At 46.7% G+C, this 23,067-nt stretch overlaps 1 protein-coding gene across 1 annotated transcript in view; it reads right to left on the bottom strand.

Moving 5' to 3' along the window:
- The window catches only part of ZNF536 (zinc finger protein 536), a 155,731-nt gene that overhangs the window by 5,008 nt on the left and 127,656 nt on the right, over positions 1–23,067 (bottom strand). The window contains exons 3-4 of the mRNA XM_007470931.1: positions 18,149–18,301; positions 3,019–4,587 (exon numbers count right to left, since the gene is read on the bottom strand). Coding sequence (XP_007470993.1) covers positions 3,019–4,587; positions 18,149–18,301 — 1,722 coding nt within the window. The remainder of the gene's footprint in view (positions 1–3,018; positions 4,588–18,148; positions 18,302–23,067) is intronic.

The following is a 23,067-nucleotide window of genomic DNA, read 5'->3' as shown; positions in this document are numbered from 1 at the left end:
ACACCAAGCAATGAAAGACCAGAGTTTTAAAAGTCAGAAAGCAGGCATGCAGAATTAAGGAAGCATCCAGAAGTAGAGCCTATAGCATGAAGATCACCCACAGACTTAGGGTTAGAAGCCACCTTCTGCACTTACCAGCATGTGTCAGCACAGCCACTGAGCTCTAGTGGGGAGGGGGGGCGGGCGGGGGGGATCTATACGATTTGAACAACGTCTTTACTGATGCTTCTAACACTTCTACACTCACGAGAATAGAAACAGACAGACATTAGCTCCTCCCACAAGCCTGTTTGTAAGGGCGTCAAAGTGGGGATTTGGATTTACTAACCAGATAAAATCAGACCCCAAACTCTCTTAAGTTTAGAGCTATCAGAATAATTCTTTGGTTAGGCAAAGCCCAGCTTCTTGAGGAAACCAGCTATTAAGTTGCTGGACCAGTTTGGAAATCCATATCTACTCTGAGTGGAGCAGAGAGGAGGGAATAAACATTAGGAATATTTGATTCCTTGTGCCAATATCATTTCCACCCTGGCAAAGTCAAGCCAATGGGAGTTTGAAGTTTTCAACTGTCGCTTGTGCTTTTTGCAATGCTAGAAAGGCAGTAAACTAGGCAGTAAGAAAAAATGTCCTCAAATGCCCCCTTTGTAGCTCAGTGGGTTTAAGTGTTCCTCACAGATGTCAACTCTTAGGAAGGATGAATATGCCTGGCCCTCCTGGGTCACAGCAGCCAGTAAGAAAACAGGAAGAGGATTTTGATTATGGTGGGCCAGGTATGGGAAGGGGCGATGAGAACTGGACAGAGTCAGGCCATCCTGCAGGCGAAAGGACAGGGCTTCCACCCCAACCAAGCAAACACAAAGGCCAGAGAAGGGCCTTCCTTGCCTGCTCCCAAGCTAAAGCAAGAGGGAGGATGCAGAAGAAATTAGGATAAATGAAATGCAGAACTTGTGCACTCTAAAAATAGGCATTTTTTGGCCGGAGTTAGTTTTGGCATCTCACCATGAGTTCAAGGTGGATCCGTGGGACCTGGACCGTCCGCTGGGAAGCGACCAGGTGCCTTGGGGCCTGGTTGGCCTGAGGGTCTTCACTCCCCTTTTGGGAGAGAGGCCACGACTTACATCTCAGGCTCTTTTGCCCAATGGCTGAAAGGTTGACTAAGCAAGTTTTTTTGCACGTACCCTGGAAATGTCAGGGAAGTGTGGTGAGCTGCTATTCTGGGAGGGGGTAAAAGGGCCTAAGAGCTGCAGCTCGGAGGAAAGGGCTTCCTGGTGCTGCCTTCCCCTCCACCCTCGCCTGGTGCAAAAGGACACAAGTGGGCACGCTTCCTCAAAGGCGGGCAGCCTTCCTTCGGCATTGATAGGACGATGGGAAAATTAATAGGGGTAATATGAGCTCATTTCAATAATAATGAGCTTATAAACATGCCAGGTTTTGATCTTTTCTGATGCATGGATTCCTGGCAGGAACTATGGGTCCTACGTAGGTATTTGAAAGAACTGAAAATAGACTTAAAAAAAAAAAAAAACCCAAACAACAATAAAAAAGAAAGCACTCCAATCACAAACTTAAAAACAACAATAAAAAAAAAGAGCAAAAAAAAAATTGGACTGACATAAAACTCTTTTCTCTTTCTTTTAAATATTGTTTTTAACAGCTTCAAAAGTAATGAATTGTATGTGGCTAAAAATAGATCTGGGGTGCTGGTTAATGGGGCCTTATGAATCATTCAGCATAAGGAATTGTCAATATTTTTTTGAGCTGTCAGAAATCCATTTAGTGATTTTTGACAATTCAAAAAATATTTCTGACTGCTTGATCCAGTTCTTAGTGAATTCGGGAAGGAGAGGGAAAAAGAAATACATCAATTGAAATTATGAACTGAGTCCAGCTTGCTGAATCCCACTCTGTGCTAAAAGGAATGTCAGGATTCAGAAGTTAAATACTACTCCCTTCCATCCATTTTCCTTCCTCCCTTCTTTCCTTCTTTCTTTCCTTTTTTCAACAAGTGAAATAAAGTCACAGAAATTCATTCATAGATTACAGATGGAAAGGTACCGTGGTCATTCGTCTCTAGTGAGGATATTTGGGGCTGGGAATAACAAACTGAGCTTCGATTCCCAGAAAGGCTTTCGAATAAGAATATCTGGGTGACAAGAGAATGACTTTGATCCTCCCTGCCCACGCCGACATTGATTTGATGCAGTTCTAGGCTTCAAATCTAGCATTACTATTTAAGATCTGGAATTACTTTGGAGTAACCATATTCTTTAAGGAGGTAAAGAAGTGCCAGTTTGCTAACAAGATCAGGCAGGCATAAATCCAAGACACACAGGATCACAACCCTGCTAACCAGGGACTTCATAATGTACATTCTTGTTCGAACAACAGGTGAAGAAACAGACAGACAGAAGGCAATAATAGAAGGCCAAAGTCACAGTAACTGCCATTTGGTATGTCTGAAGACGAATCACAAACACCCCAAACCGTCTCCCTGTTTGGAGAGAGGGTCAATTTATTTCTACATTGTGGTTAGTGTGATACGATTTTAGTATCCTCAAGTCATTATAAAGAAAAGTTTCAGAAAGCAGATTTGGCTTAGCAAAGCAGTAAGGGATTGTCTTTAGGCATTTTATGCAAAAGTTGAAAAGACTGAAAAGTTTGCAAGTTACCATGTCTCTTTCTCTTTTTGTTTTTTGAAATTTTTCCTTTCCCCCTCAAGTTATGGGTTAAAAACAGGAGTAGTGCACACTGTGAGACCCCGCCCCCTTTTCCATGCCTTCCATACAGGCATTTCAGATCACAATGATGCAAACTGAAACACGAAAGTACGAGGTCCAACACTTCTAAATGAAGTTGACTCTCATGATTGTCTATATTGCATATACAGCATAGTCAGGGTATTTTTCATGTGTAGTTCAAAATCTGCTCATGGATAAGTCTACCCCATTTTTTAAAAATGCACAAATCAGCACTGATGTTTTGGGAAATGAACTAAAGGAAGAGGATTCTAAAACTTACCACACAAGTCTGGCCTCTTGATACATCCAGAATTTGCTGTGCTACTTGCAAGTCCGTTAAAGGCTGCTAAGCCATCGGCGCTGTAGGCCCTGAGGACCGACAGCACATTCATCGGCTTCTCCAGGCCCTGGGGCCCCCGCTCTGGCTTGGGCAGGCTCGCCACGGGGTCCTGGGCTGGAAGAAGGCCCGGGCTGTGCCACTGCTTCTCCGATGCCTGGGGTAGAGGGGAGACCAGTCCCTGGATGGGCTGTGGGGCACCTGCGGGCAGCAGGCCATCCCCACCGTCGCTGCCCCCGTCCTTGCTCAGGGCAGGCGGCTTGCTCATCACCTCCGGCTCCGTGTCGATATCCTCTTCCTCGTTGTTTTCTCCTTTGGAGGAGTCCATGTCCTCTGAGGAGGCGATGTCCGAGAGGTCATCAGTAGTGTTCTTATTTGTGGTTTCAGGGATCAGGATCGGGGCATCATCTTCCAAGTGGGCCTTCCCGTCAGGCTCCCTGTTGGGGCAGGAACCAGAGGCCCCCGAGCCCAGCAGACCTGGGTAAACACCGAACTGCTTGTAGAAGTCTGACGGGAAGTTACAGAACGTGGGGTCCATGTGGCCGGGCCATGGGCTACCCTTCTGCTCCCCCAGAGTCTCTTTGACCTGTCCTTGGGCCATCTTTTCAGAAGGCGAGTCTAGAGGCCCCATCATGTTGGAAAGCGCCATCTCTTTGCTTGATTGTACCGAGGGCAACAGGGCCACTTTACTGGCCTCCCGGGCTTGGTCTGTGCAATTGACCGTCACCCCGACGGCGCTATCTTTGCGTTCCGATTTGCCCAGGTGGTTGGCCTGGAGATGAAGGGCCATCAGCTCCATAGAGGACGTTGTGAAAGCACAAAACAAGCAGCCGTGCCACGCGATGCTGTCTTGTACAGTCGCCGAGGAGCCTGGGAGGGAGGCGGCGTCCGGCCGCACGGACAAGTCCAGGGGCTCGTACTGAGACTTCTCAGACTTCCTGGGGGCCGCCTTGCTGCCCGCCTTCTCCTCGCCGCCGTCTGCCCCGCGGACCTTCATGGGAGGAGGGTCAGATGGGGCTTTGCCCTTCATGTCCTTCTGCTTCCTCAAGGAGCTTAGGACAAAGCTGTCCACGAACGCTTGCAAAGACCCTTGGAAATTCACACCGTTGTTCACGATACTTTGATAAGCTCTCCCGATTTCGGAGAAGTGGGTGCTTTTGGAAGGAAGGTCGGTACCTTTCAGAGTGTCTGAAGGAGCCTCAGAAGACAAGCCAGTGGCCTGCCCTGAGTGATCTCCAGATGAGAACACCCCTGATGTCCACTGCTGAGACGCAGGGCCACCTCTGAAGTCGATTCCGGGGAGACCCTTAAAGGCGCCCCTCAGGATGTCTGGCCTGATAAACAAAGCAGCTTTGTTGGACAGCTCGTCCCTGTGGTCTTGGTTCAGGGGCTGCCCAGACAGTGGCCCGGCTCCGTTCTGCCGCTCCCGGTGGTGCCGCTCTAGGTGGTATTTTAAGGAGGCTGATTGGGTGCCGGCATAATCACAGTGGGGACATTTGTAGGGTTTCTCACCTGCAAGATTTTGGTATAAGGAGAAAAAAAAAAAAAGTGTTAATCTCATTTTGGTGTGCTGAACAAGGCTAGAAGGATCAACATTTGTTCTTGGAAACAAAGCAGCTCAAACTAATAATTAGTTAGAGAACAACTGTTTTTTAATAGAAGAATAATTCGTACTCTTAAGCTTTTTTAATGATTTTGTACCATTTGGGACTATTCAGGAATGACATACTATCTACACACAATTAGCTATCTTTTTCTTTATCTAACATGTGAAAACGGCTGTAGATTTAAAAGCTATGATTATGAAAATTAAGCATAATAATTTCAACCACAGTGATCATTAAAAGTAGAAGTTTAAAAAGACAAAGTATGTAACAAATGGGTGGTTGCAATATTTTGTGTATACAATAGCTCTAAAATTTGTTTAAATTATACACATGGAAACCATTTTTAAGCCTAAAAATTTTATGGCACTGTTACGCAAGACTGAAATGAATGATTTAAGTCTTGCTCTGCAGTAAATCATGGATATAATTAGCAAATGGCATACTGCACAAGTAATTTATCATTATTTGGAGGGCACCATTCCAGACGGGCTCAGATATCCGCAGACCTACTGCATTGTTTCTAAATAAAGAACTATAAATACCGATTCTATAAAATATTAATACCATTACAGTGCATTATGATTGCAGCATGTAAAGACATATAGTTAAGATAAAAAGCAGTCAATAAAACTTAAAAGAAAATGAGTAATAAAAAGGCACAAAATATATTTAGTTTCTGTATTTGAAATTAACATTATCTACTGGTCTTTGTAGTGCCTTAAATTTGTACTAATGGCAAACCTAATGCTCTGGTAGTAAAATGTGTAATTTACCTATAATAAGCACTTTCTAGAGAATAAAAATAGCTTTAAAGACTTTTAAAACATATAAGATCATTTTCATGAATTAAATATTTATTTAAATCCAACACACAACTTCTATTGTTCTTTCCACTATGGGAAAGATACCATAACATACAACTTAGACCTGCCTACGTTGTAGGACAGAGGAAAAGGGGAGGGTAAACAAATGCGGATTTAAATATATTCCAAGAATTTGTTCGCAATCCAGGGTCTTCTCTGGACTTTGGAATCGAAAAGCTCTCTGGAAGGAATGGGACTGTTAGAGTTCCCACGAGCTTGTTCACAACAACTCCCTGTCAATATCCACAATTAATTCTCCGAGGAAATTCAAGCATCCCCCACCCCTTCCTCTATTCTATTGAAAAACACTGATCTAAAAGCAACAGCAAGTCATGGGTGAATGGTGTATTCTGGAGACATTTTACTGTGTCAGCTGACGCCGTGAGTCCCAGTTCTCCAGGCATAGGCCATCTGGGGGTAAGGCACTTGTTGGGGGTGGGGTGGGGGGGATGCACGCATTTTGTAAATAAGAGGACCACCAGCCCAGGTTCTGAGCAGAGGACTCCAGGTCACCTCCAGACTGTGCGCTCCAGCCTGGGAGAAGCTACGCCTGCCTCATCAAACGGTGGCTATGTGCTCCGCTTTCCCTCCTATGAGCAGCTGAAGGTTTCCTCTGGACACATTAGATTCCCAGCTGGGAATCTCTTTCTCTGAATGCAAAGGTCACGTCGTCTCTAGACCAATGACATGGATCTAGAGTAAGACTCACTCCCCTTTGGTGTAAAGGTACAAATGGCTTCAGGCACCATTTCCCACCTCTTGAAGTCAATCCCCGTATTAGGCTTGGATTCACTTCAGCCACTGCTATTTGGACATCTCACTGGAGACTAGGGGACCCTCAGTGGGATGGGCACTGTGGACGGGGTACTTCCGGGCTGACCTAGAAGTCCAGTGCCAGTTGGAGAAGAGGCAGCCCCTGAAGCTGAGGGGGTGTCTGTGGGGCTTGTGGTAGGAGAGCCTGATGAGGAACTCAAGATCCTGGCCCACAGGTTGATGTAAACCCGGGGGGAGGGCCCTGCAGTGAGAGTTGGCAGAGGTGCCTACAGGTACTGGATGAGACTCGGGTTGCATTTCAAAAGTGCACCTGGAAACGATTAAGTGCATCTGGCAAAGGGTTTGTAGAGCATGCATGGGCATCCATCAGCAGGAGATGCAGAGAGAAAATGTAGACCTTCCCTCCAGGCCTGGGTGGAGTGGGGACTGCCTTTCCTGGCTGACTGCAGGGATACTCGGAAGATGTGCGTAGATTTCCAAGGGACACACACTTGAAATGCTCACTGGAGCAGTGGTTGTCAGCGTGTACTGAGCATTGAATCCCCAGGAGAGTATAAAACACCAGTTCTGGGACCTAAGGCAGAGCAGTTCTGATTCCCTGGGTCTGGGGTGGGTCCAGAAGTGGGTGCTTCTAGTAAGTGCCCCTGATGATTCTGATGCTAAAACTGTGAACATTACATTTTGAAAAAACAAAGTGGAACAGCTTGGGGAGCTTTCAAAAGTGCTGATACCTGGTCCCACTTCCAGAAATTCTGAGTTCCCGGGACAGACTGGGCTCTGGGGTCTTTCAAAGGCCCCCACGTGACCCTCTGTGGCACCTGGGTGGGGAACCACTAAAAAGAGCCTCCCTGGGAAGTACTCTTTTAGGTCGATACTGTGGAACAGTGTAGCAGGGAATCTAGTTTGGACCTCTGGACCCCAGGAGGCATTTAGAGAGTCTGGACTGGGGCCAGATAACCTGTGTTATTTTTGCTCCACTGGGCATTCCTATCTTGGGACCTTTGCTTCCCCGACCTATAATGTGGCAAGTCGGAGCACATGTTCTCTATGGCATCATGTCAACTCTAAAAGTCATGTCAAGGGCTAAACAAAGTCTCCTGTATGATGCCAGAGGCATACGTGTCCATACATGTATGTACCCACACACCTGGAAACACATGGATTCGTTCACACAGTCTCTATTGAATGAGCACCCCCTACCCCCCAAGTACTGCTCTTGGTGCTGGGAATTGAGTGAAGAACCAAAGAGACAAGGCCCCTACTCTCACGGCTTTGAGAGGACACATATCATAGGATCATTAAAGAAAGAGGCACACACACACATACCACACACACATACACTCACACACACCACACATCATACACACACACAACATACATTACAAACACACACACACACACACACACACACACACCAAACATCACACACATACACCACACATCACATACTCACCACATACACACACCACACATCACACACATACACACACAATCACACACACCACACATCACACACACTAAACATCACATACACACCACACACACACCACACATCACACACATCACACACACACCACACATCACACACACTACACATCACATACACACCACACATACACACCACACACCACATACACACAAACACCACACATCACACACACACACACCACACATCACACACACACCACACATCACATACTCACCACACACACACACCACACACATACACGTGCACAACCACACACGCCACACATTACATACATACCACACACACACCACACATCTCACACACATACAACATACATTACAAACACACACACACACACCAAACATCACACATACACCACACATCACATACTCACCACACACACATCACACACATACACACGCACAATCACACACACCACACATCACACACACTACACATCACATACACACCACACATACACACACCACACATCACACACACACCACACATCACACACACTACACATCACATACACACCACACATACACACCACACACATCACACACACACCACACATCACACACATCACACACACACCACGCATCACATACTCACCACACACACACACCACACACACACGTGCACAACCACACACACCACACATTACATACATACCACACACACACCACACATCACACACACACCACACACCACACACACATACAACATACATTACAAACACACACACACACACCAAACATCACACACATACACCACACATCACATACGACACACACATCACACACATACACACACACAATCACACACACCACACATCACACACACTACACATCACATACACACCACACACACACCACACATCACACACACCACACACATCACACACACACCACACATCACACACATCACACACACCACACATCACATACTCACCACACACACACACCACACACATACACGTGCACAACCACACACACCACACATTACATACATACCACACACACACCACACATCACACACATGTACAACATACATTACAAACACACACACACACACCAAACATCACACACATACACCACACATCACATACTCACCACACACACATCACACACATACACACGCACAATCACACACACCACACACACACCACACATCACACACACACCACACACACACATTATACACACACCGCACATCACATACTTACCACACACACACCACACATCACACACATACACACACACAACCACACATCACACACATCACACATCACATACATACCACACACACACACCAAACACACCCCGCACATCACACACTACACATCATACACACACATATCACACACACACCCCACACATCACATACACACACACATACACACCATACATCACAAACACACCACATATCACACACACACCCCACACATCACATACACACACGCATACACACCATACATCACAAACACACCACATATCACACACACACCCCACACATCACATACACACTACACACATACCACACATCATACACACACCCCACACATCACATACACCCCACACACACACCACACATCACACACACACCCCACACATCACATACACATCACACAGTGCAGGAGAGGATCTCTTCACTTGACCCACTGTTCTTTTAAAGTTAAAAACAGGCCTTGACCACCACTGTTCCAGGGAAAAGAGGCCACATCTGAGAAACAAGAATGGTTAATTCTTAGCATCTAAGCCTCCAAGGATCCAGGCCCTGGTAAATTCAGGGCCACTTAACGAGAGTCCTCAAGGATTATTTTGACTGCACAGGCTCTAGAAAGCCTTCCATGCACCGCCCGTGCACATACCCTGGAACAGCCCTCACAGTGGTTTCTCCACGTGGCTCCACCTCCAAGTTCCTGAGAGGCTTTATTTGGGTGACTGGTCCCTACCACCCAATTCCCCAGATAAATGCTCCAGAGTGAGCTGCATGGGATAAACCCACCTGCTTTGGATGTTTCATTTTAAAAATGAACAAAAACCTGATTTTATTTTCTTTATAACCCCTAAATGATTTGGATAACCACTATCATCCTCTGCCTTAAAGCCTTTCCTGGGCTTCATCACTACGAAGGGTACAAGGAAATGCTTTTGAGACCACCACTAGCCCTGGCTGGGGTGCGTTTCTGGTGGGCAGACCCACGGGTGAGCACATCCCCTTGGGGAAGGCTGGCCACCCAAGGGTCTCGTTTCACTGGAAACAGTCCAGCTGTTTCCCAAGCAACCTCCCTGGAGGGCACATTTCAGAGCACTCAGGAGGCAAATGTCTCACAACAGTGGCCTGGACTGGGTGGGAAAAACCTGTCAGCACATTCAGCGGGCTCTGAGATATGGTCAAGGTCTGCTCTTCGGTTTCGTCGACTGACAAACGCCGAGTCCTGTGCTAAGAGCTGCTTCTTAGTCAGCATCATCCCACCCAGCCCGCTCCTGCCCGGGCAGGGCTCTGCCTGAGACTCGGAAAGACGTTCTGTGCGGCCCTGACAACCTCAGACCCTGCCAGCAGCTCTGTCCAGTTGAATGACTGCCCACTCAGACCCATAAGTGAGTCCAAATCTACTGGGGGGAATCGGACAGACTGCCCAAGGCTTTGCAGGGTGACATGAGCCCTCTGGTCACCTCCACAATGTTCGCATTCAATGTCTTTGCATCTTCCTGTTGCAGGAGCCATACACTCAGATGCTTTCAGAGCTGAGCAGATGATAAGAGTGTGCGAAACAGCGGGGTGGGGGCCACCCACCTCTCCTGGAGGGCCACCACCACCCAATGCCACCAGCAGTGGGCACAAGGACCTCTATCTAAGGAAAGCCTTGCTTCCAGATTTCTACATGCAATAGCCCAGTTTTAAAATATTGGCACGTACTTAAAATCTTTTTCAAACACAGAGAGGGCCAAAGACCCTATTCTGCAGACCAGGTCTGGTCTATGAAACTTGTGTCTGGGAAAAGGATGACCAGTGTTGAGCCATTCACCTACCGAAGGAAGCAGGGAACCACAACAGTAGGTTTCTGTGGGGAAACTTCTCACACTATTTTAAAGGAATAAGAAGTGGGCCCAAACGATGCATTTCTAGAAAAGAGAGTTTTGCTAGAAAAGGCATAATAAATTAAACAAATCATCAGTTCATCACTCCATGGTCTAATGAAATTATTGGAACCATCCTACATTAAACCAGCTACCCACTGACACATGGCATAAGATGTATATTCAATTCTGGAATATCATTGATAACTTCTCCAAGTCGTTGTATCATAAATTTTAAGAAATATATGACCAAGTGGTTCAATTAGTTCATTGTACCTATTTTTACATGGTCACGTCTTTCATCATTCTGAGCCTCACTTTGCACCTGATATTCAAGGAAACCTCACTGTTCTGGGGAGTTATTCTGGAACTATTCAGAGCAAGTTCCCTATAGTGCTTCTCCAGAAATAACGGGGGGATTCATTTTATTCTCGTTGGAAATCCCTTTATCAAGCTTTTAAGAAAGGCTTCGTGTTTGTAACTTTCTCGTGTGTGTGTGTGTTAAAACCCCAAAGTGTTTTCACTTTTAAGTTGGGTAACCTAATATTTTCCCGTATTTGCATCCTCTATTTGATATTTATTTAGTCTTTCTACATGTCTTTACTTAGTTAATACCAGGAGAGATAAATACAGTGGTGCCTTTGCAGAGAAGCTTCAGTACATTAATATAAATTGTACACTAATTCCCCCAAAGCATATATATGTTGTAAACCTGCAGACTTCTCACACAGCTGCTTATTGCTAAACAGTGCCTTGTCCAGAAGGGGACAATCTGTGTCTCTAATTGCTGTCACTGAAGCCGAGATTCATTATGTGACTTTCCCATTAAAATGTGAGCATTAATTTGTATAATGAAATATCACCCACTGCAGTGTTCATTAGCCATGCCCTACTGTATACGGGTACATTGTTAGCTACCTAGAAACTGTAGTTAATTTCACTAATGGATATTTCCCTACTTAGTGTTTGGTAGGAAATTTATACTGTAACATTACCTCTTAAACTTTTAAGGAAATTTAAATTCAATCAATTATTTTCAACAAAAGTTTGGGATGTCATTAAGGCAGGAAAAGCAAGGATGGGGGACTGTGGAAGAAGGAAATGGGCTTTTAGTTCATCTTAGAAAAACGACAGAATTTTAATTCAAAACAAAAAGAGAAAAAGGAATCGTCTCCTTTCGGGCAAATGGGTCTTTTTGTTTTCTCACCATTACGCAGGTATCTGTCCCCCACTAAGAATAACTCAAGGCTCTCCTTTTAGAAAAGGAAATGGGAAGAGAGCCCATCTTAACCAATCCTTTTCTGAACATTTATTCAATGTGCTTTTATAAATGTTGAAACAGCCTGGTTACCTCGCCAGAAGAGGAGATGCAAAAGCATCAAAGGTAAGCTGTGTGTGTATCAGGCTTAAGGCACCTAGGTTAGGCCGGCTGAACTTTCATTTCCACCCACATCCACAGACCAGTCGCTGCTTGGCTGAAAGGCAGTTTCCAAAAAGGCATCAGGAGTTTATCATCTCCACTATGCCAGTGTCTAATTCCACCCCACTTTCCATGCCAGGGGTCAGGGGGCCTCCACCAGCCACCGTAGCCGTTTCCTTGCCCCACCGCCTCCCTAAGCTCATTGGGCTGGTGGGAAATGGAGGCAAGCGGGTCAAGGAGGCCTCAGGCCAGTCTGCGTTCGGGAGCAAAGGAGGGTCCAGGGTGCATAGTACTTCCCTTTTAAATCGCTGGGAGGCTGCGTCAACACACCTTGTGGGTACAAGTCACTTCCTTTCCTCCAGCTGGTTATGGTGTGGACACACACTGTCAAAGAAATGTTGCATTAATTCCCTAAAACAAGCCAAAAATTCACCCAGAAAAGTAAAAATAGCAATACAGTGCAGTGGTTAATAGAATGGAATTCTAAATTAGGCAGATCTGGATTATGACCTGTAATCAATGCTGGGCAACTCTGGGTGGGTAGCTTCACATCCCTGAGGCTCAGTTCCCTCCCCTTGCAAAGGGGATGGGGCGGGATAAGGGGGGATTTGGAACATGGTCTCCAAAGTGCTGTGAGGATTAAGGGGCGAATAATAATAATCCACAAGCAGCAAGCAGTGCTTGCACACGTGAGTGCACAGAAAGTGGTGACTACAGTCACTGTCGTTGTTGTTATACTATCCTTGTTGGCTGAATTTTTCTGTGGGCAGCCAGTTGCTGTCATGCTGTGTAGACAGCTTCAGTCATGAGGCAAGAAAACTCCCAGGCTGTGCCTTCCCCACAGGGAGGGCACACAACCCTTTGGAGGGGCTGCAGGAGAGAAGCCTTCTCACCTCCACAGTCCCCTTTGGCTCCATCAGGACAGAGGAGCCTCGGGTCTGGTGCCAAGAATGCAGGTGAGAGCCAAGGAGGGCACCCCATGCATCCCACCTGGCCAGCGCTCAGCCGCTATATCACTGAGGCAGCACCCAGAAGGGTGGGCAGTGCTGGGCATGCCCCTCAGCCCACCCTGAGACCCCCAGAGAACCACGGCTGGCTTCCCTGTACAAATCTAGTCCATAAAGAGGTGCCCAACTCAGGGCCAGACCAACACATGCAGCAAATCAAAACCAGATTAATAAACCACTAGCATAGTTTGAGAGGGGGAAACACTAATGAGATTTATTTTTAATTAGTCTCTGAACTTTAGTGCCTCCAAGTTTTCATGAGTGAGGTTGCTTATTATATTTCTCTAAAATGGTCATTCCTGAGACAACAGGCACCCCCTGGGAAACCTGACACACAGGTGGGTCATCACATGGGGTGTTACACCCTCCTGGGGCTTGTGGGGAATGCACACCCCTCCAGCCTTTCAGGAACTGATCAGCGCCTGCCTACCTCCTGCACAAAACAGACACACTGGACCCTTCAGAGTATCCCCAAGGTAGTACCTGGAGGAGGGGGTAGTGAGGGAACGGATGGAGTACCTTTGCAGGCAGCCAATAAAGAAATGACTGGCTGGCCTTGGTCAGGGGCAACCTGGGGGCATCCCTGCCTCCTGTTGCATGGTGTGCCTAAGTGCTTGCTGATGCATCTCTGAGGTGGTTAATTTTATGCATCAGCTTGACAGGGCCAAGGGCTGCCCAGATATCTGGTCAAACACTATTCTGGATGTGTCTGTGAGGGTGTTTCTGGATGAGAGAAACATTTGAATAGTAGACTGAGAAAGCAGATTGCCCTCCCCAGTGTGGGTGGGCCTCATCCAATCCGTGGAAAGCTTGAATAGAACAAATCTGAGTAAGGGAGCTCTCTCTTTGAGCTGGGACTCCATCTCAGACTGGGACTTATACCATCAGCCTTCCTGCTTCCCAGGCCTTTGCACTCAGCCTGGAACTTATACCATCCACTCTCTGGGGCCTCCAGCTGACCAGCTGCAGATCATGGGACTTCTCAGCCTCCATAATCAAGTGAGCCAATTCCTTATAATAAAGGAATTTATTCTCTCTTTCTCTCTGTCTCTCTCTCTCTATATGTATATATATATATTGATGTGTATATATACACAGATGTGTATATATATGTATAGATATATATTTGTATATATATGTATATTGATGTATCTATATATGTATATGTATATAGATATGTATATATGTATAGACATGTGTATATATTTGTATATAGATGTGTATATATGTATATAGATACGTATGTATATGTATATAGATATGTATATATGTATATGTACATAGATGTGTATACACACACACACACATGCACACACACGCACACTGTTTCCCTGGAGAACCCTAACTGACAAAGTCTCCTTACTGACTGGCTCTGAATGCCAATCACCGGCAGCGTACTCCAGAAGACAAATCGCACACGTCCAGTGATTGGGTCCTAATCAGCCCAGCTTTCAAAGAGGAGAGAAGTTCAGCCTTCCCTGTGTGGGCAGCAATCAACGTCTGCCCTGCAGGAGCCGGAGAGGGGCAGCCCCTAGGATGTGAGGGTACGTGGGTGCCTCCCCTCCATCACGCATGGATCTGGCTGGAGCTTGGGCGACAACAGAAACGTTCTTGCTACCTGCAGGCTCTGCCCAGCCCCCAGGTGTTCAAAGCAACCTGACTGGTGCATCTGCTCAGAACCTCTCTAACAGACAGGTGTTAGGAGAAGAGCAGTAACTGAGTTAATGTCGTGGAGTTAATAACGGAAAGTGTTTTCATCAGAGTTGACGCTATACGATCAAAACTTCCCATAGAGATGGAGTAGGACAGAAAGACACAGAGAATGCTCCACCTCATATCCTGACCAATTAAAATATATTTATCACACATTGGATTTTTAATGTGCTCGTATGGGTCCATTATAGAAAAACTTCAAAAGATGGCATTCTGGAAAACAACTCTTCTATTTTGGAGACTGCTGTCCTCTGGCCATGTCACTGGGAAATACAAAACCGCAAAGAGAAAGGGGAAGGCAGTACAGGACATCTCCACAACTGGGGCCCCTATTAACTCATTCATTAACAAACCACTTGATTTTGATTTTTAATTACACGTAATCTACACTTTTATATTGTCATAATGGATGTTTTACTTTGGTGATTTATAACGTGTAACACTTTCTGTTCTGTTCAGAAGCGCAAGTGTAAGCATTTTCCAACTTCTTTGTTCTTTGATGAAAGGAAATTGATCTTTATCTGGTTACCATTCTGCCTTTTACACGCTGCAAATTCTGTTTCCGAGGAGGGCTGGTGGTGTGATGTTTCCATGGCTTCTTTCATTTTCACCCTTATTCTGGGAAGTTTCTGGAATACCTCTGTCCGTGGCCTTGTCTTGCTTTTCTCTGTGTCTCCAAAGACTATTGATCACAAACTTCGGGAAGTTTGTGACGCAAAAGAAGCAGAAGTTTGGAAAAACATAATCTTTCTCGAGCTTTAAAATTTCTAAAAACAGTATCCATTTGTTTCTACCCAGGTTCAGCAAGACTTCTTTCTGCCAGCTTCAGTCCTAATTTACCGAGAATATTCTGTGGCGTTTCCACTCGAACCACAGGCAAGCTGATGGGGGTGGGGGCCCCCAGGGTCGGCAGAGCTCCTGGTTGGGAGGCACTGCCCCTTTCCTTCCAGACCCACACTCCCCGGCAGGGCCGGCCTCACCTGTTGTGAGCCATCACGCACCTGGGAAACCTGGCCCAGGAGCCTATATCCACATCACATGAAAGGGAAGTACCCCAGCACCCACCTGGCCAGGTCTCCACACTCCTGTAGGCAGTGAGACCGTGGGTGCCCTGGTGGACTGTCTCCCATGTCTGACGGTCTGTGGGTCCCTCCCAACCACCACAACACTAGGGGACCCGGCTCCAACCTGGGGAGGAAAGTGGAAATCACCATGATCTGAGAAAGCTGAGCTGCCTCGCCTTGAGCCCCATCACTGGGAAGAGCTTACTGAGAAGGGAACATTGGTGCCAAACTCTGAAGGTGAGGGTGCAAGCTGGTGACCTATCTTACAGAGAAGTGCAAAGGCCCTGAGGCAGGAACTAAGGGACTCCTCACGAAGCTCCTGTGGAAGGGTCTTCCATCCATAACCAGGAATCTAGCACCTGCAGCCTGGCTGCCACGCTGTGGCTTCTGACCAGCTCACGTGTGCAGGGTGCCTTTCCCAAAGGATCACAGGTTCCCTAGGGAAGGGTCCACGTTCCCCACTGCACTTGTCCCCTCTGTGCTACCCGTCACAGGGCAGGCATTGCAGGAGTAGGGTCACTCACTTATTTGTTCTGTCATTCAACCTCTCAAATAAATGTACCATGCCCCCCTGTAAGCTGCAGTTTACTGCAAGGTGCTCTTGTAGGCCCCGGGGTTCTACAGCAATTAAATAGATGGATAATATTACACCTTCACATTCTACTTGGTGGAAGACAGACAACACAGAAGGAAATGAACAACTGAACTGAACAAGATAATTTCAGAAGGTGTTAAGTCTATGGAGAAAATAAAGCAGGGGCATGAGGGATATTTCAAGCAGCGTAGTCATGCAGTCTCTCTGAAGAGATCACATGACGCTAAGCCCCCAGTGACCACCTGGAGGAAGAACATTCCAGGTGGAGGGGGCAGTAGGTGCAGAGGTCCTGCGGCAGAAGCAAGCACTCTGCACTGGAGGAATAGGAAGAAGGCGATGGGGTCGCAGGGTGGTGATAAGGGTGAAGATGGGCAAGATGGGTCAGGTCCCGTGGACCCTGGAGAGTGAGCAAGCTTGGCGCGTAATTTTAGGAGACCCCTCTTTGCCCTGGGGTGACCCCATGAGAGAAGTGCTCCAGGACAGGGAGGGACAGTGGTGATGCCCAACTGCACCCAGGCTGAGAATAAAGACAGCAACCCATCCCACTGCCACCTGTCCTCAGGGCTCCTCTGGGTGTCAGGGAGATTTGCAGGCACAGGTGAGGGTCCAGGTGAGGGCTCCTTGTCTTTAACCACATGCTGCACATGAGGCCCGTACACACTAAATATCCCTCACAACCCTAAGCTTTATTGATTCCTTGGGAAACAGACCACAATTATTTTTGAAAATAGATGGCATATTTGTCTATCCTCTGAAGCAGCTCACACTCCAATAGATAAAGTGTCAGGAGAAAAATCAAAGAAAATGGAGGTGTCCATATGTCAGGGAGATTTTTTTTGTATTGGCAATGTGCAAACAACTAGCAGAAAAGCTCACAAGAACCATGACCGAGAGACAAGACAGAGAGACCAAGAGAAGCCCTCACCTCGAGGGGCTCGGACAACGCCCTAACAGGGGAAGTGACCACAGTGGTCCAGTGGCTTGGTTAAGAGCATCTCGATTTTCCTTTTGAGGAGACCCAGTGGAGAGCCACCCACCCTCCTCTCCATCTATCCAGTCCCAGGTGCGGGCACGTAACCCCAGCTGGGCCAGAAGCCAGCCTGCCTTCAAAGATGTCCTACATGCCCTTGTATATTTAGAGTTTGAGCTGGGTTCTCATCATCTGCACCTGAAAGAGCTCCTGGTCCATGTGAGGATGTGGGAGGTGCCTACTTCAGTGCAGCAGAAGGATGCCATCAGCAGAAGGCCACAGGGCCTCGGACAAAGCATCATCATCCCAGGCCTGGACCATGGGAGATCCATGTCCACATGTCCACGTGTCATTCAGCAGGGTGAGTATGCAGTAAAGAACTGGGTCGTTAGGGTCGGTTCAGACCCACACAATGGTGCACGGATAGGCCCACAGAGGGTGGAACTAGGACAGGAGCATGGCAGCCCTGGGCCTCCTCCTTTGAGCTGTGCACCCGGCTCCCTCACCTGTGTGTATCCTCAGGTGGACCTTTAGGTGATGGGATGTCCGGAAGGTTTTCCCACAGTACGGGCAGTCCTTCATGGCCGAGCCCAGGCTCCTGTCTCGAAGCAGTGCGGGCTGCTGGACGCCGGCAGATCTCCCAGCCTCCTCTCCAATGTCTGCAATGGAGGAGAAATGTTCTCACGTCACTTCAGCACATGTCAGAAGCTGTTCGCACCAAAACTGCCAACACCACACAAGGCTACACATGTCAATACTACACCTGTCTATTTCATTCTTTAAATCTGACAGAATGCTGACAATTCACGTATTTTCTTGTTATTCTCTTAAATTATTTCATCTTTCCTATCGTCATTTTAAGCAGCATATGGTACCTTTATATTGAACTGAATTAAACAAGAAAAGAAACAGCTGTGTCAGCAGCTGGTTTGATTTCTTCTTTTGCTTAGCTCCTATTAAACATTTTTTTTCAAAAGTTTAAAAATGTTGGTGGTTGTTGAGTCTGATTAATTTATAATATGGACTAGCTGGAGAGTTTGCTATAGGATCAAAATCACATTTGCATTATATCAGGCAACAAATGAAGAAAAATGTGTCTCGGCTGAGTCCCCAAGACATGCAGACGTACAGCTATTTTGGGACAGGAAAGAAAATTATCCCAAACTGATCATTTCTTCCTTGTAGAGTCTTGCCTCCATCGCTGGCTGGTGTAATCTCATGAAAGGGAGAAGAAAAAGTATGGAAATGTGGTTCCACAATTAGCCCATGATAAACATATAGTGACATATTCAAAGTCATGTGCAGAAACTCAGCTGCAAAACTCCCATAAACTTAGAGCACTGCAGTTAGATCTTTGTGCAGTGACCTGAGAACTTCCTCTGTAAAGTATCAATACAAATTTTCCTTCCTGCTGTTATTTGTTATGTAACCCAAACCACTAGAAAATGGAATAAAATTTACATACGGCTGTCTTCTGCACAGAAATGATGGGACATAATAGTAAATGAAACTGTGAAAATATCTAGTGGTTGGAGGATATGTTATTGCAACACCCGAGGCCTGACATCACGTTGTCACAGAGGCGACATCAGGGGAGCAGGGCAGGAGCTGGGACTCTGCATCTCGAGAAGGGGAGGCAGGCAAGCCTTCTCCTGTGGCCTCCCCGCAGGGCTGGAGGCTGCCGCCTGGCACATAACCCAAGCTCCCGAGGCTGGCAGGGTCCTGGCCGCAGCTTCCGGCCCACCCTCTAGGCCTCCTGGTAGATTTCACCATGAGAACGAGGGGACCTTCTGGGATAATAAGCAGACCTGTGAGTTCTGCAGAGAGCAAAAAAAACCAAGATTTGTACCTTCCAAGCAATGGAAAATGCAAATTGCTTTTATTCGTCAACATCCGTTCCTGGTGTTCTCTGCTCACAGCCAAAAGGGACAGACTTATAGGCCATGAACAAGATGAAGGCAGTCGCACTTAATTCTTATTTGGATGTTTGCTCGGCGCAACCGTGGAAACCCTTTGGCTTCGAGTATCCTCTCTGAATTTGGACTGTGCACAATGGCATCATCACCCTAGAAATTTTCCTTGAAGGCTCACTTTTAATCCTATTCTCCACAACTCTTCTAACCATCTTTGGAAGAGCTGTTCAAAAGGTCTAACTGCCCAGCTTTTTTTTTTTCCTCGTAATTTTACACAGGGAGGGGGACTCAGTTCATCCACATCTAGAACTCACTCGACCTAGCACTAGCTTTGTGGTTGTCCACATGACTGTGGAGAGACTACCAAAGATGGCTATTGGGCTGCTGATAAGGGAAAACAGGCACAAGAGAGTGTTGCCAGGTCACGGCAAACAAATGTCCCACATGCAGTCCTAGCAGGAAGTCCCTGCCCGCAGGTCAAGTCCACCAGGGCTGCCACCACCTCTGTCTTAAAGAGCCAGTTTGCCGAGAGCCCAGGAGAACAATGGCCAGACGCCAGATGTCAGATGCCAATTCCAAGTCAGCCGCATCCTAGTTATAAACAGCTGAGAGGCCACCTCTTACCCATCTCCCTCCACCACCCCCAAAAGCCACACCAACCCCAAACCTGTTGCATTTGCCCTCCCAGCATTATTCATTCCTTTTGTGGGATCATGAGGTCAGCTTAAAATAACAACGAGCCTGATTAAAATTCTGCCCAAGTGCTCCCTGCAACAGGGTTAAGTCACCCTATTTAAGTTAGGAGGCCATGAGCTGTCCATTTGAATGATGAGCACAACTTAAGTGTTGACTTCAGGACAGGAGTAGGCAGGTGTGGGCTTTTGATGTTGCATCCCTGCCCGTCCTCGTGTCCCACGGTCTGCAGCTGAGCACCTTCCCCAGATCCTCCTCCGTCGGAGCCCCTGGGGAGCAGTCCAAGGCAGGGCTGTCCAACAGAGGAGAATAGAGAGTGTGGGGAACATATTTCCACTGCAGCTTTTGGTGAGCCCCGGCCCAGGGCACGATACAGATAAATAGACAGATAAGGCCGCTGCCCTGCGCTCCCGCCGGCTTTACAGAAGGTGAGGATGAGCTGTGTCTCACTATATGTCACTCTAAGCAATGGCCTGTATCTGTTTTCCTTTTATCTTTCTATCTTGGATATGTGTGGCCCAATAAAAAGAATGAATTTGTAAGATAAACAGCTTTCTTTGCAGATTTCAGAGTCTAATTTTCACTTTACATAGAATGTTTTTTCTGTTTTTGTTTTGTTTTGTTTTTTTGGAGGACCAGAAGGCCTATGGCGTTTACTCTTAGACTAATCCAACTAGAAAAACAAACTTGGGCAATGATGAAGGGGAATTGTGGGTGGTCCCAGGAAGTGCCCGGAGAGGCTGAAAGCCAAGTACAGTCAGTCAGTGACGGCAGAGGAAGGCCGGCTGAGCCGCAAACTCACAGGGCCTGTGTGTGGGTCCCTGCCTACACCTGGATGGGTATCGAGGAACAAGGTGCACTAAACTGAGACCAGCCCTGCTGAGAACTCAAGGGGCTCGCTCAGAGGGGAAGACGAGGCTGCTCTCCGATTCCTTCTCTACCCGCCCAGAGTGTAAAAGCACTAGCAGCTGTCCTGCAAGGCTCCCCAGATGGAGTCCCGAGGCTCTGCCTGTGGCCACACACAGCTGGCCGGGGAAGAACCACGGGTCCTGCTTATGGACAGACCAGCCCTTCCCCAGCCCTTCCAGGAAACAACGACAGAAAGGAAGAAGCATTATAAAAATGACACCTGTGGTCCTTTGTCAGGCCGTTTTTGGATTGGTATGAGCTTTTAAAAAAAATTTCCTTTTCCTAAAATCTGCAGTATCTCTTCCCTCTGATCAGACACTTTCTCTAAATGTGTTGAGGACGCTGAAGGTGGGCGTGTGAACAGAGGTCGGCCTCAGACCCACTGGCTGTTCCTCCTGCTTCTCTGTGAAAGGAGCGCTGCCAGCTCCTAGAGGCTGGGGTGTCCCTGAGAGTTGGGGCATCCGGCTACAGGCAACACAGCCTCAGCCTGGGTGTGCTCTGGCTCTCATAGGATGGGGAAAGGGATGAGAAATAACTCCTGGGACCCTTGTTTCTTTTCTTGACCCCACTAAATAATATGGGATCTATTCTTCAGGAATGGATGTCTTATATATGGTGGCAGCAAATAGTATTCCAGAGGAACATAGACTATACATGCAACCCTTCCCAAGTTTCAGCCTAGAACAGTTGAATTGTAGTAGGTATCAAAAACTCTGCAAGCTTTCTCCTGTTCCTACAAGCTGAGAGTGGTTAGATAAAAAAGAGGACATGGATCCAATCATTTCAAGTCTTGTTTCAAGAATTTAGGAGGTTTCTCAAAAAACTAAAAATAGAACTACTGTATGACCCAACAATTGCATTCCTGGGTATATATCCAAAAGAAACAAAAACACTAATTGGAAAAGATACATGCACCCCAATGTTCATAGCAGCATTGTTTACAATTGCCAAGATATGGAAGCAACCTAAGTGTCCATCAACAGATGAATGGATAAAGAAGATGTGACACACACACATACACACACACACACACACACATATATATATATAATGGAATACTACTCAGCCATAAAAAAGAGTGAAATTTTGCCATTTGCAACAACATGGATGGACCTGGAGGGTATTATGCTAAGTGAAATAAGTCAGACAGAGAAAGACAAATACTGTATGTTATCACTTACATGAGGAATCTAAAAAATACAACAAACTACTGAATATAAAAGAAACAGACTCACAGATATAAAGAACAAATCAGTGGTTACCAGTGGGGAGGGGAAGAGGGAGGGGCAATATAGGGGTAGGGAACTAAGAGGTGTAAACTATTAGGTATAAAATAAGCTACAAGGATATATTGTACAACATGGGGAATACAGCCAATATTTTATAATCACTATAAATGGAGCATAACCTTTAAAAATTGTGAATCACTATACTGCACACCTTATATATAACGTATATAACTTATATAATATTGTATTTCAACTACACTTCAATTTAAAAAAGATATATTATTTGGGGGTGGAGGACATCAGACAACTGACCTTCCTAATTTTGTCATCTCAAGGTCAGAAACCATGCCTCCTACATTTCCATTTGCTGCTTCTAAGCCTCTGAGTGTATAGCAAGGTTGGCCTAGGCCAAGGTGACATTAAAGTTCATTACCTTCCCTGAGAATTCACAGAGGGAGGGTAGGAGGGAGGTTCCATAGCTGTGGGCTGAAGGACGGGCCGGGGGATTAAAAATGGTCATGGAGGGCTTCCCTGGTGGCGCAGTGGTTGACAGTCCACCTGCCGATGTAGGGGACACAGGTTCGTGCCCCGGTCCGGGAAGATCCCACATGCCGCGGAGCGGCTGGGCCCGTGAGCCATGGCCGCTGAGCCTGCGCGTCCGGAGCCTGTGCTCTGCAACGG

The sequence above is a fragment of the Lipotes vexillifer genome, unplaced genomic scaffold, assembly GCF_000442215.2.
Source record: "Lipotes vexillifer unplaced genomic scaffold, Lipotes_vexillifer_v1.1 scaffold182, whole genome shotgun sequence".
Lineage (NCBI taxonomy): Eukaryota > Metazoa > Chordata > Mammalia > Artiodactyla > Lipotidae > Lipotes > Lipotes vexillifer.
Note: the sequence above shows the minus strand (reverse complement) of the source record. Positions and strands in the feature narration are given on the sequence as shown.